This window comes from Corapipo altera, unplaced genomic scaffold, assembly GCF_003945725.1.
Source record: "Corapipo altera isolate COAL_440 unplaced genomic scaffold, ASM394572v1 101923, whole genome shotgun sequence".
Lineage (NCBI taxonomy): Eukaryota > Metazoa > Chordata > Aves > Passeriformes > Pipridae > Corapipo > Corapipo altera.
This window is the reverse complement of record NW_020885245.1, coordinates 1-11,669: the sequence shown is the minus strand read 5'-3', so window position 1 is coordinate 11,669 and position 11,669 is coordinate 1. Positions and strand designations below refer to the sequence as shown.

The following is an 11,669-nucleotide window of genomic DNA, read 5'->3' as shown; positions in this document are numbered from 1 at the left end:
GCTTGGGGTAATGGGGCCCAATTATGGCATTTACCTGTAAAATTGTAGTGCTCTGGCCCACAAACCCTGCAAAAAAACCACTGCTGCCAAACCAGAAACAATCACAGCTGGCATTTGTCACCACTTTCATTCCAAGTGACAAAAAATAAATGAAGGCAAGGTGGACAGCACTTACTGGGACTGCTTTTCTTGTGAGTCAGAACACTTAAAATGTTTTTATTTTAAATTGCCAACAAGAACCTTGACAGAACTTGACAGAATTTTAAAAGAATCACAATTTTGCACAACTTCCCCAACTTAAAATCACCCATTTCTTCACCTCCCCCCCTTAAAACCCATCACCCCTTCCAAAGGGTTCTTCTGCTGTTTCCCAATCTCTGGAAGAAACAGAAACAGCTTCCCAGATCATCACCTGCTATTTGACAGGTGGAACAACAGAGACTTGCCTGTTTTTCCTGTTCAGGGGGTGTTAACAGGGCCTGGGTTTGAGTAGGAAAGGTTTCTGAGTCCCTGTAAATTAATCAGTCTATTTATTTAATAAAAGTAACCAAAGTCACCAACTGAAGGTAAATTTAAAAAATCACTTGGGGAAACCTCTGGCAACCAAGGACAGTTTCACATGTCCAAACGTTGCAAGAAACATGTTATGCAGCAAAAGCCAAGTGTAGAGAGTCCTGCCACCAGGTCCAGAGCAGGTCTGTCATCCACAGGAGCTCTCCTGTCCCAGACAGGGAAGCACTTCCTGCTGGGAAAACACCTTCCAGAGGGATGAGATGTTAATACTCCGAATTCTGGAAAGGACAAGATACATTTTTGGCATGAGATGGTGAAAGACACAGCAATTTCCCCCACTCCCCCAAGGGACAGTGGCCCTTGCAGAGGCAGCACTTGCCCCCTTGGCAACAAGGCTTATTCAGCCCAACCCTGTGGTGAGTGCAGAGCCCCTGCCTGTGCAGGAGCTGTGCCTGCAGTGCCCTCAGAGCACTGACTGGAGCTGCTCCCAGTGGGAATCAGGGCAATCATTCCTCAAAGTATCTTTAAGCTGTTGCTTTGCTGCTACTGGCAACTACTAGTCAGCGTGATTTCAGCACTGGACACTTCCACACAGGAAGCTCCTTCCCAGGTGGAATTTGAGAGCTTTTCCCCCCAGTAGTGCTGGTTTAAGCAGCCTCAGTTCTGGCTTAGCTGGGCCTGACAGTGAGCAGAGCACAAAGCAAGGAAAGTTTGGTTTAAGTCAGGGGGAGGGTGCAGGGTGAAAGGGGATGATGGAGATGGTGTGGAGGGGCTTGTTTAGAGAGACAGAGCCAACGTGGCCAGGGAGTGGTGCTGCCTTAACTTGGATCACAGGAAAGGAGGGCTGGGAAGGACAGGGAAGAGAGAACACACAACACAGGATGCATCCAAGAAAGCACACAGAGGATGATCCAAGCAGCAGATTCCCTCAGAAGCTGCTCTCAAGAGGCAGGTGTTCAATACAACCCCTCCTGTCCATGGGAGACACAAAGCAGCAGAGATTGCAGGAGCTGCCCCAGCTCTGGAGGTGACACAGGTCAGTACTCACAGCCCTGCAGGACACAGTGTATGGGAGGGTCTCAGGGGCCCTCATCCTCGTGGGCAGGGAGTTGGTCTGGCCACTGGTGGTGCTGCAATGGAGAGACTTTGGTTACTCCTCACAAATGCACTGGGTCACATTTCTGCATCTTCCCACAGCAGGGCTGTGGGGGATGGTGCTGAGGAGAGCTGTCTATGCTCCAAACACTCAAAGGGTTTCCAAAAAGTCCCAGAGGTGGAAGCAGACAGTGCTGCTGTCAGTCCTGATGGAAGGGGAGGACATCATGGGTGAGCTCATACAGAACTCGGAGCTGCCCTGGGCAGGACTTTGCTGAACCTTAAAGGAACCCACCGTTGGATTAACCTTGAACTATCTCTGGCAGCTCTGGTGGTGCCACCACATCCCACACCCAGCCCACGATCCTGATCCACTGGTGGAGCAGCAAAACCAGTCACAGCAGCTCCTTCTGTTTCCAGCTGGGCACTGAGTTCTGAGCTCCCCCAGCCCAAACTGGGATTACACTTTGCAAGGGGCAGGAGGGGAGGATTCTGCAAACACAGGGCTCAACACCAGCACACCTGGCCAGGCCCCAGGTCCCACCTGCCAGGCTCCAGGAGCTCCCAAGGACTCACAGGGACCACAAGGTGCCAGCACCTTTCTTCCCTGCACACTGGCCAGACATCCATCAGTTCCCACACACAAGACAAGGAAGAGCACCCTGCCACAGGCACACATGAGCAGTATCTGTGCTCCTGAGGGCTTCCTTCTCTGGTACAGACCAGGCACAGGAGAAAGCAGGTCCCACTGAACCAGCAGCCCAAGAATACTGGCTGTCCGGCATCCCTCCTCCCAGGGTTGTACAGCAGCAAAGGCAGCTCCTGCCCAGCATCCAGGCAGGAGCTGGGAGGAGGCTGCAATGTTCCTCTAAACAAACCCTGCTTTGTTTGCAATCAAACTCGAATTCCCTACCTGTTTATGGCAGAGTTGGGCACACCCCAAACAAAAGCAGACTTAGAAGTCTCCGACACCTCTGTGAAGGGAAACAGATGTTGTGGCTCAGAACCAAGAAACTCCAGCAACCACTGTCAGATCATTGGCTTAAATGGCTTCCCACTGCCAGAGGGCAAGGTTAGATTGGGAATCAGGAGAAAATTCTTGGCTGTGAGGGTGGGGAGACCCTGGCACAGGTTGCCCAGAGAAGCTGTGGCTGCCCCATCCCTAAAAGTGTCCAAGGCCAGGTTGGAGGGGGCTTAGAGCAACCTGGGCTGGTGGAAGGTGTCCCTGCCCATGGCAGGGGGTAGGACTGGATGATCTTCAAGGTCCCTTCCAACCCAAACCATTTTGGGATTCTGCAATCAGGAATCTCTGTCATATTTCTACAAGTTCAAAAAGGAGGAAAAGTTGATCCATGACGGATGTGTTTGCTGCCATTTAACTGAGAAACTCAGAGAGTTATCTATCATGTTTCCATTGCCATCACTGCACATATGGTACAAAAGCTTATATGGGAGGAGGGGATGCTTGGAAATCCCTCTCCATGGCAGCATTTTAGACTGTTCTCCAGAGCAAGACAAGCCTGCTGGGTGGAGAGATCCATGTTTTTAGGAATGAGCATAACCAAGGTGTCCTACAAGGGAGACCTGAGTGAGCAGCATCCCCAGCCTCGTGGAGGACAGGACCAGAGAGGAGGCAGCAGTGTGGTACAGGTCCTCACCTGTTTCCCAGTCTTCATCACATGGAGGTGCCTGCCACGTGCTCCCATCCTTCACCTGCTCCTGTGGCGGCTCACAGAACCTACTCACTTGGGGAAGAGAGAAAACACAGTGACCTCCAATCCTTAAATCCATGGAAGCTCTGGCTCCAGCTGTGACACATCCCTTGGCTGCAGAGAAAGCCCTGCCCAAGGCAAACAGGTTGGGGACAGCCAGGGACTGAGCTGAAATCCAGCAACTTAGAGTTTGCCTTTTTCAAGGAACAAGAGAAGACTCTGCTCCCTGGAACTCTGAGCAGGAATGCTGGAGCGAAGGGGAAAGCTGCTGCCATGGATGCAGGCATCACTGCTGGCCTCAGTGCAGCTCTACAGAAGATAAAAAACTTCTGTCTGCTCCGTAGTGTGGCAGGAGTTACAGGGAGATCAGCTCTGAAGGAAGAAGAGCCCATCCTTGTGGTCATTAAAGCATCCCAGCTCCTGCCAGAGGCACTTCCTGCATGGCTTTTGGTAAAACCTTTCTATTCAACAAGCCTGGTAACAAAATATGTGCAAGGCCTACTCAGAGCATCTCAAGAAACTGCCTAAGAAACCCAAGCACATAAGATCAACTTTCTCCAAGGCTGGTGTGTCACACAGAACTACAGACAACAGTTTGAATCCCACTTTTTGGTTATTCCACAATTCATCCTTACACCGAGAAATCTCAGTCCCCAGGGTGAGCAGACACCTGGGAGCACGGGGGGTTCTCTCACCTACATCTTGCTCCATGAGGGCTTGGTCGCTGCAGTTCATGATGTGGTTGCTGAGGTCGCCCCGAGGCACCAGGTGACGAGCGTTGAACGGGCACGTGGCCAATTTCTTTGCAATTTCTGGGTTGCTCTGGGCAAGGGAAAAACCAAAATCACCTGCCACATCACTTGTAAGTTCACTTATCTCTTGTTAATCCATAGGGTAAAAAAGCCGCTGGGATATTTGTGGTGTTGCTTTAAAAAAATATAAGCCTAAACAAGAAATCACAATGTCAGACACTCCCTAAAAACCCACGGGGATTGTTCTTCCAAACACAAGTTGCTGAGCCACCTTTGACTGAAGTGGAACAGATCCTCAGTCAACTCCCTCCAGTTTTCTGGTGATAGGGCTGCAAGGGGTTTAAAGCACAAATTTTAAAGCCATCAGGGGAGAGACATTAGGCAAAGGTAACCCATTCAGATGTATTTTAAATAAGCAGGCACAAAGGCAGAGAAACTCCCTAAACCTTTCAGAACAGCCAAAGAGTTGGCAGTTTCCACCTGGATTCTCATTCAACAACTTCATCCTAAGCACCAGTTCTAGTGGCAGAGCTCAGCTGTCACTACAGCAAATTATCTCCTCCACGTGATAGAGGCTTTACTGGGAAATTAGGGTGGGAGAGCTGGGGGGGGTTCACTTGGAGAAGAGAAGGCTCCAGGGACACCTGAGAGCCCCTTGCAGGGCCTAAAGGGGCTCCAGGAGAGCTGGGGAGGGACTTGGGACAAGGGATAGAGGGACAGGACACAGGGAATGGCTTCCCAGTACCAGAGGGATGGGATATTGGGAAGAAATCCTTCCCTGTGAAGGTGGGGAGGCCCTGGCACATGTTGCCCAGAGAAGCTGTGGCTGCCCTGGATCCCTGGAAGTGTCCAAGGCCAGGTTGGACGGGGCTTGGAGCAACCTGGGCTGGTGGAAGGTGTCCCTGCCCATGGCAGGGGGTGGCACTGGATGAACTTCAAGGTCCCTTCCAACCCAAACCATTCCATGACTGCAGGATTCTAACACAGTTCAAGCCAAGAGGATCCAACTTGCTCTGTTGGATCTTGCAGTGTCCCCTTTGGGGCAGGGCTGTGTCCTGCACAGAGCCATGGGGGGCTGAGGGAAGGGGAGGCATTAACTGGATTTTATCCATAAAGTATGCAAAGGAAGCTCAACAAACCTGTCCCAAGCCAAAGGGACAATCTACACCCACATGTTTACCACTGTGGCATCTTCAGATGGATAACCCAAAGCCCTTCTTCTGCTAATTACTCAGACACCAACTGTGTCTGCTTGGTGATCACTGTCTCACCTCATCCTCCTAACCAGGACACTTGTCAAAACTCTCTGCTCATCAGTCAGGACAAAACCAACCTGCATGAACATTTACTTGCCAACACTGTTCACCCAGCTCAAGTGCACGCTCTTGCCAAAATCTGCAGGGGCTCAACAAGAAAATTTCAGCCCTCCTGAATGCTTGGTACTTGCCACTTACCTCTGCCCCCACTTCCACTACTTAATTAATATTTTTAAGGCTCTAGTTCCACCAAAATGATTTAATTGTATTGATACCAGGACACAGAGCCTACAACTGCACCTTAACTGGAAGGCACAGCACTGCTCTACTGGTTTAAAAACACACTGGCAAACCTAAAAAGGGACAATCAGGTTTCCAAAGGTCTCAGGAAAAACACAAAGCTCAGGAAGGTTTAAAGAAACCCAACCATGAGGACAACAGAGAAGGAATGCTTCCTGTGAGATGACTTCTGTTCAAATTCCAGATAAAAGACAGAGAGGGGAATAAACCTCTCCCAAATGTGCTGAGCCCAGGACATGCAGTTTGTGCCAATGCCCATGAAATAGTTATCAGAAAAACAAAACTCCCCAGCCCTGCTGTGCAGCTGCATTCCCAGCACTGGAAGAATGAACTGCAACATCCCAGACCTCCTGCTCTGAGGAGCCAAGAGGGGTGCACAGAACTGTAACTGAGTCCTCTCTCCAACTGAAAGTGGAAAAACGTATCTGACCTCACTGTGAGCTGCTGGAAGGGAGCAGAATCTGAACTAATCATGAGCAATCTCTGTCTCCTTCCAACAGAGCCAGACTGGTCTTGTGTAAATTAATGGGTGCCTGAAGCTGTTACTAAACAAATCATGAAGTTCTATGAAATAAAGGCTAACCAAGGTTGTTTGTCAGGAACTGCAGCAGGAATGAGAACACACAGGGCATGTTTCCATGCCCAGAAACCCCAGCCCCTGGCCAGCTCACCTCCTTACACTTCACAAGGTGGTAGGGAAAGCGGCAGGCTCGGATCTGATGCTGTTTGACAAAGGGACACTGGATCAACCTCTCTGGGTCCAACAAATCTGATGGAACAGAACACAGGGAAAAGCACCTGCTTACAAAGACAGGAATCACTGACACAGTGAAGTGGGGAAAAACCCCATCCCACCACATCAGGGTTGTGGTCTGACAGAGTCAAACCAGTTGCTCTTAGTTTGAAACCACTCATTAAGGCAGGCACCTGATTTGCACAAGCAAATTAATTAAATGCAGAGTTTTCGTGACTGGAACATCAATCAAAACAGAGGAGAGTCAGTAGCACTGAGTGTAACTTTTTCAGTTCCCTTATTAGGAAGGAAAACACCCTAACTCCAAGGGAAAGCCAGGAGCACTTTTCCAGCTCTCCTAGAGGAGGATCAGTGGGATCACAACACACCCACCATCACCTTCGGGAGCTGAACCAAATTTTTTTCCATCAACAGCTCATTTTACTGGAGGAAAAACAGTAGGCAACTGAGTTTCATTTCAGAGGAAGCCCAACATGGTTCACGTCACTCAGAATGAAGTTTTTAATATGTCACGTAATAATTTAGGAGCTGAGGAGTTACTAAACCAGCAAAACTACTGAAGAATCAAAGCACTGAACAGTGAAGCAGTGTGACTCCAGAAATATTTTTTTTGTCTATAAAATATATTAAAATGTAAACATTAATAAAACCTCACACTTTCCTTATTCTCAGTGAGGAGGAGGCAGTCAGAAAGAGACATGGGATACAACACCAGGGAGCCAGACCAGGCTGCTCCATTCTTTCTGGTCTGCCACTCTTGTTGCTCAGGCTTTTAGCACATCTAGGATTTGATTATGCAAGAGGTAAAACAGCTTTAAGTTTCCATGTGGGCTGTGCTGCTGCCTCTGAGCACCTCACCTGCATCAGCCCCTCAGGGCAGCTGAGAACCAAACTGCCTTTGCACTGGCCCAGCTGCCCCTGGAAGAGCAACCACAAGTGGCTTTGTCACCGAAAAATAAAATAAAACTCTCTAACACGGTAATTTCAGTATTAGAAAGCGGGTATTTATTTTGGCACAGGGTGCTCGGGGAATGCTCCCCCTAACACAGCAGTTTATATCTATGGAACTAATACATACTCATCAGAACTCATAGGTATGTGCTAAACGCTCCCGAGAATTCTTTTACATATTTAAATCACTTCTCGGAATTCATTTACATTAGAGTAGGGGCCTTTTGAGGGTCTTTGGGGAACATCCCGTTCCTCCAATTATCCTTTTCAGGTCACAAACCTCCTAAGCACAGTTTGTCTCCTTGAACATATTCCAACTGTGTGTTCCGGCCACGAAACACCGTCTTATCAGCGCAGTCTTTGTTCCCACGGCTAAAATAGCCACTTGTACACATTAACCACTGATATATATATATACATCTGAAATCAGATATACATTATTTATCCCTGATAAGCAATCACAGGATTAAGCACTGTCTGTTAAAGGAATTCATAACACTAAATCGGGCACAGTCTTTATTCCCGGGGCTACAATATCACTGACAGATATATGATATTAGATATATATTATTTATCACTGCTAATCACAGGATTAAGTACTGCCTGTTAAAGTTAAAGGAATCCACAAGACTAAGCACTGTTTGTCACAGATTTTTCTAGGTTTCTCTCTGTGAACTGGCTCCACATCAGACCTGACCGAGCGCGTTGGGAGTGAAGAGAAGGGGACACCCAAAGCCCAGCCAGCCCCAGACCCGTCCCGGGCAGGTGAGCAGACACAATTTACAGGCGGCTGAAGCGAGCAGAGGCACCACAGCGATGCCCCGTGCACTGGGGTCCCTGTCCCCGTGCCCACCGCATGGAAACAAATCCACAGCAACCCCCGGCCCGCCCGGAGCCCCCGGCGGGAGCCGCTTCACTGCCCCCTTCCTGCCGGCCGGACCCCACCGGCACCGGGACTGGAAAAACCGAGGGAGAGCTCGCGGGAGTGAATCCCATCCCGGCTCGGGCACTGGGGTGGGGACAGCCCGCGCCCTCATGGCGCCTCTCCGGGCCCTGCCCGCAGCCGACTGCCCCCCGCGTGCCTCCCCCGGGCAGACCCTGAGCTCACCCATGTCCTCCTCCAGCTCCATGGCGGGTCCGCGTGTCCGCTCCCAGCCCGGCTCTGTATCTCCGCCGCTCCGCCCTCCCCTTCCCGCCAGGCCGCGGTTGCCGGGGCAACGCCGCCATGAGGGCCGGCCCGGCCCGGCCCCGCGGGAGGGGGGCGGTGTGGGCTGTGCAGCCAAAGACGCGAGTTCGCGTAGAATGGGTCACGTTCGGGGTGCTGTTGTTTTTAACTGGACCAGCTGCAGGCTCAGGCGCTGGCTGTGAACTGACCCTGGACGTCCTTTGAGTCAGAACCATCAAGGTTGGAAGAGACCTTTAAGACCATCCAGTCTGGCTGTCACCATCATCCGGTCGCTAGTGGTGTCCCCAGGGATCAGTGTTGGGCCCAGTTCTGTTTAATATCTTTACTGATGATTTAGATGAGGGGATGGAGTCCACCATCAGCAAATTTGCAGATGACACCAAGCTGGGGGGGAGTGTTGATCTGCTGGAAGGCAGGAGGGCTCTGCAGAGGGACCTGGACAGGCTGGATCCATGGGCTGATTCCAAGGGGATGAGGTTCAACAAGGCCAAGGGCCGGGTCCTGCACTTTGGCCACAACAACCCCCCGCAGCTCCAGGCTGGGCCAGAGGGGCTGGAGAGCAGCCAGGTAGAGAGGGAGCTGGGAGTGGGGATGGACAGGAAGCTGAACAGGAGCCAGAGTGTGCCCAGGTGGCCAAGAAGGCCAATGGATCCTGGCCTGGCTCAGGAACAGTGTGGCAGCAGGAGCAGGGAAGTGATTCTTCCCCTGGACTCAGCACTGGTGAGGCCACCCCTGGAGTGCTGTGTCCAGCTCTGGGCCCCTCAGTTCAGGAAGGCCATGGAGGGGCTGGAGCAGGTCCAGAGGAGAGCAACAAGGCTGGGGAAGGGACTGGAGCACAAGTGCTGTGAGGAGAGGCTGAGGGAGCTGGGGGGTGTTGAGCCTGGAGAAGAGAAGGCTCAAGGGAGACTTGACAGAAGGTTGTAGCCAGGTGGGGGTCAGTTTCTTCTCCCAGGAAGCAGAAGTAGGACAAGAGGGCTCAGTCTTAAGCTGTGCCAGGGGAGGTTTAGGTGGGGTATTAGAAAGAAATTCTTTACAGAAAGGGTAATCAGCCATTGGAATGGGCTGCCCAGGGAAGTAGTGGATTCTCCATCCCTGGAGGTGTTTAAAATGAGACTGGATGTGGCATCAGTGCCATGGTCTGGGAACCACAGTGGTTGTGGATCAAGGGTTGGACTTGATGATCTCAGAGGTCCTTTCCAACCCAGCTGATTCTGTGATTCTATGATTCTATGAAAGGTATCAGGAAGAAATCCAACCCTCCAACACTACCTCCGAAGTGTTAGTGAGCCAGGCATTACTTTATTCTGGCCAGAGATAGGTAGTGAATCATCCCAGTCACATAGATCCCTTTAAAGACTTTTCATGTATTTATACATTTTAGCAAACAAATTAACATTCATTGGTCCTAATTTGCACAATTCTCATAATTTAATTAGTATTCTATCATTCACTGGCCAATTTGGTCAACATTCTTTGGTCCTCTTATCATTCTTCCTTAGACAATCTCCAACTCTCAGGGTGTAATGTTTTTGCTAATCCCCTCTGTACCTTCTGGTTACTTCAACACGTCTGTGAAGGACCATAAATTTAAGACCCCAGATGTTCAATCCTCAACTCCCTCAAGCTTCATTTATTGAAGCTTATCAGTGTTAGTTCAGAGAAACTCAAAGCTTCGGTGATTTAAAGATCAAATTGACAAGAGTCTGTAAGAAAAAAAAAAAAGAACCCAGCTAACTGCTACCATTAATTAAAATTTTAGGAAAGTGATATATTTCCAACACAACTGTCCCCCCAGTACTGCCACTGTAACCCCTAAACCACATCAACCAGACACCTCTTGAACACTTCCAGGAATGGTGACCCCACCACCTCCCTGGGCAACCTAATCATGAGCCTGACCTCCTGAACAGTGAAAACATGTTTTTTCTAATATCTAGTGTGAATCTGCCCTGTCTCAGCTTAAGACCATTTGCCGTGGGCCTCTCACTTGCCGGCATGGTAGAAGACTGAACCCCCTCACTACAATGGCCCGTCAGGGACATCAGGGAGTTTTAGAGAGTGAGAAGGTCCTCCCTGAGCCTCCTCCTGTCCAGACTAAACAAAGCCAGCTCCCTGGGCTGCTCCTCATAAGACAATTTATTTTGGCTGGAGTGGAGTTGATTCCCTCAGTAATTTCCCAGTAGCTGGCACAGCACTGTGCTTTGGTGTTGATATGAGAAGGACATTGATAATGTTGCCCACAAAAATTGGACTTGTTGCATGCTGGATTTGTGCCAATAAGTACACACTCCAGAGAAACACTGATTATTTATTTCAGAGCTGTCTAAGCCTGGGTGCTCAGTGGTATCCCACAAGTCAAGCACAGCAACTATCAAAACTTTTTACTGTTTATACATTTTAGAAAACAAAGGAATTAGTGTTTGTTGGCTACAAGTTACATAGTTCTCTTATTAATTACTATTCTATCATTTATTGCTTAATGATTCTCTCATTCTTGTGTTTTTGGGTCGGTGGGTTTCTTAGGCAGGATCTGCCCCTGCCAGAATTACCCTTTACCCAGCTAGAGCTGATTTCAGCACAGTTGCTGAGTTGCCTTTATTAGTTTCTTCTTTATCTTGGGAGTTCTGCCAAATTTCTGTGGGATGTAAATCCTGCATTCTTTGTGCCCCCTATCAGTGGTACGTCCTTCTTCCCAAGCTTTGTTAACCTCCCCCTAAGTCTGAGATCACTGAAGCATGTCCAGCCCTAAACCTTAACAAGGCAACTCTAACAACAAATAATTTTTCAAACACCCGGACATCACTTCCCTCTGTTTCTTGGATTAAATCTCCCTTCTTGTTGATTAGGCTCGAAAGTATTACAAAGATCAAACACTACAGAACATCCTCTCTTAAGAAAATTTTACATGTCCCACATTTTACAACAATAACACACTGATGGTTTGGGTGCTCAGTCGTGTTTATCCCATGTCTGGGGCTGTTCTCATTCCCGGGAGCACCAGAAGCCAAAGCAGCAGATAGGAGGGTTCAGCCTCCTGCAGAGGCTGCAACTCTGTGAGATCAGAGCAGCTCCTGCCTGCATGGGCAAGGAAAAAGACCTCAATAAGGTGTTAGAAGACCCAAGACCAAAAACTGGACCAAGAGAACACGT

At 49.5% G+C, this 11,669-nt stretch overlaps 1 protein-coding gene across 1 annotated transcript; it reads right to left on the bottom strand.

Moving 5' to 3' along the window:
- Positions 1-200: 200 nt before the first annotated feature.
- On the bottom strand, positions 201-8,568 carry LOC113940287 (gametocyte-specific factor 1-like). The gene is made up of 7 exons (XM_027631407.1): positions 8,442-8,568; positions 6,300-6,397; positions 4,016-4,142; positions 3,267-3,353; positions 2,522-2,582; positions 1,562-1,643; positions 201-791 (listed from the first exon to the last, which is right to left on the bottom strand). Exons 1-7 carry the CDS (start codon positions 8,461-8,463, stop codon positions 777-779), a joined length of 492 nt encoding a protein of 163 aa, XP_027487208.1. The 5' UTR covers positions 8,464-8,568; the 3' UTR covers positions 201-776.
- Positions 8,569-11,669: the final 3,101 nt, after the last annotated feature.

Bases quoted from the DNA above. Each gene is read 5' to 3' on its own strand.
- LOC113940287 (XM_027631407.1), bottom strand. From the start codon at position 8,463: ATGGAGCTGGAGGAGGACATGG. The intron at 4,143-6,299 runs GTGAGCTGGCCA...TCCCTTGCCCAG, and splicing joins ACCTTGTGAAGTGTAAGGAG to AGCAACCCAGAAATTGCAAA. The intron at 1,644-2,521 runs GTAGGGAATTCG...TCTCCATTGCAG, and splicing joins CCCAACTCTGCCATAAACAG to CACCACCAGTGGCCAGACCA.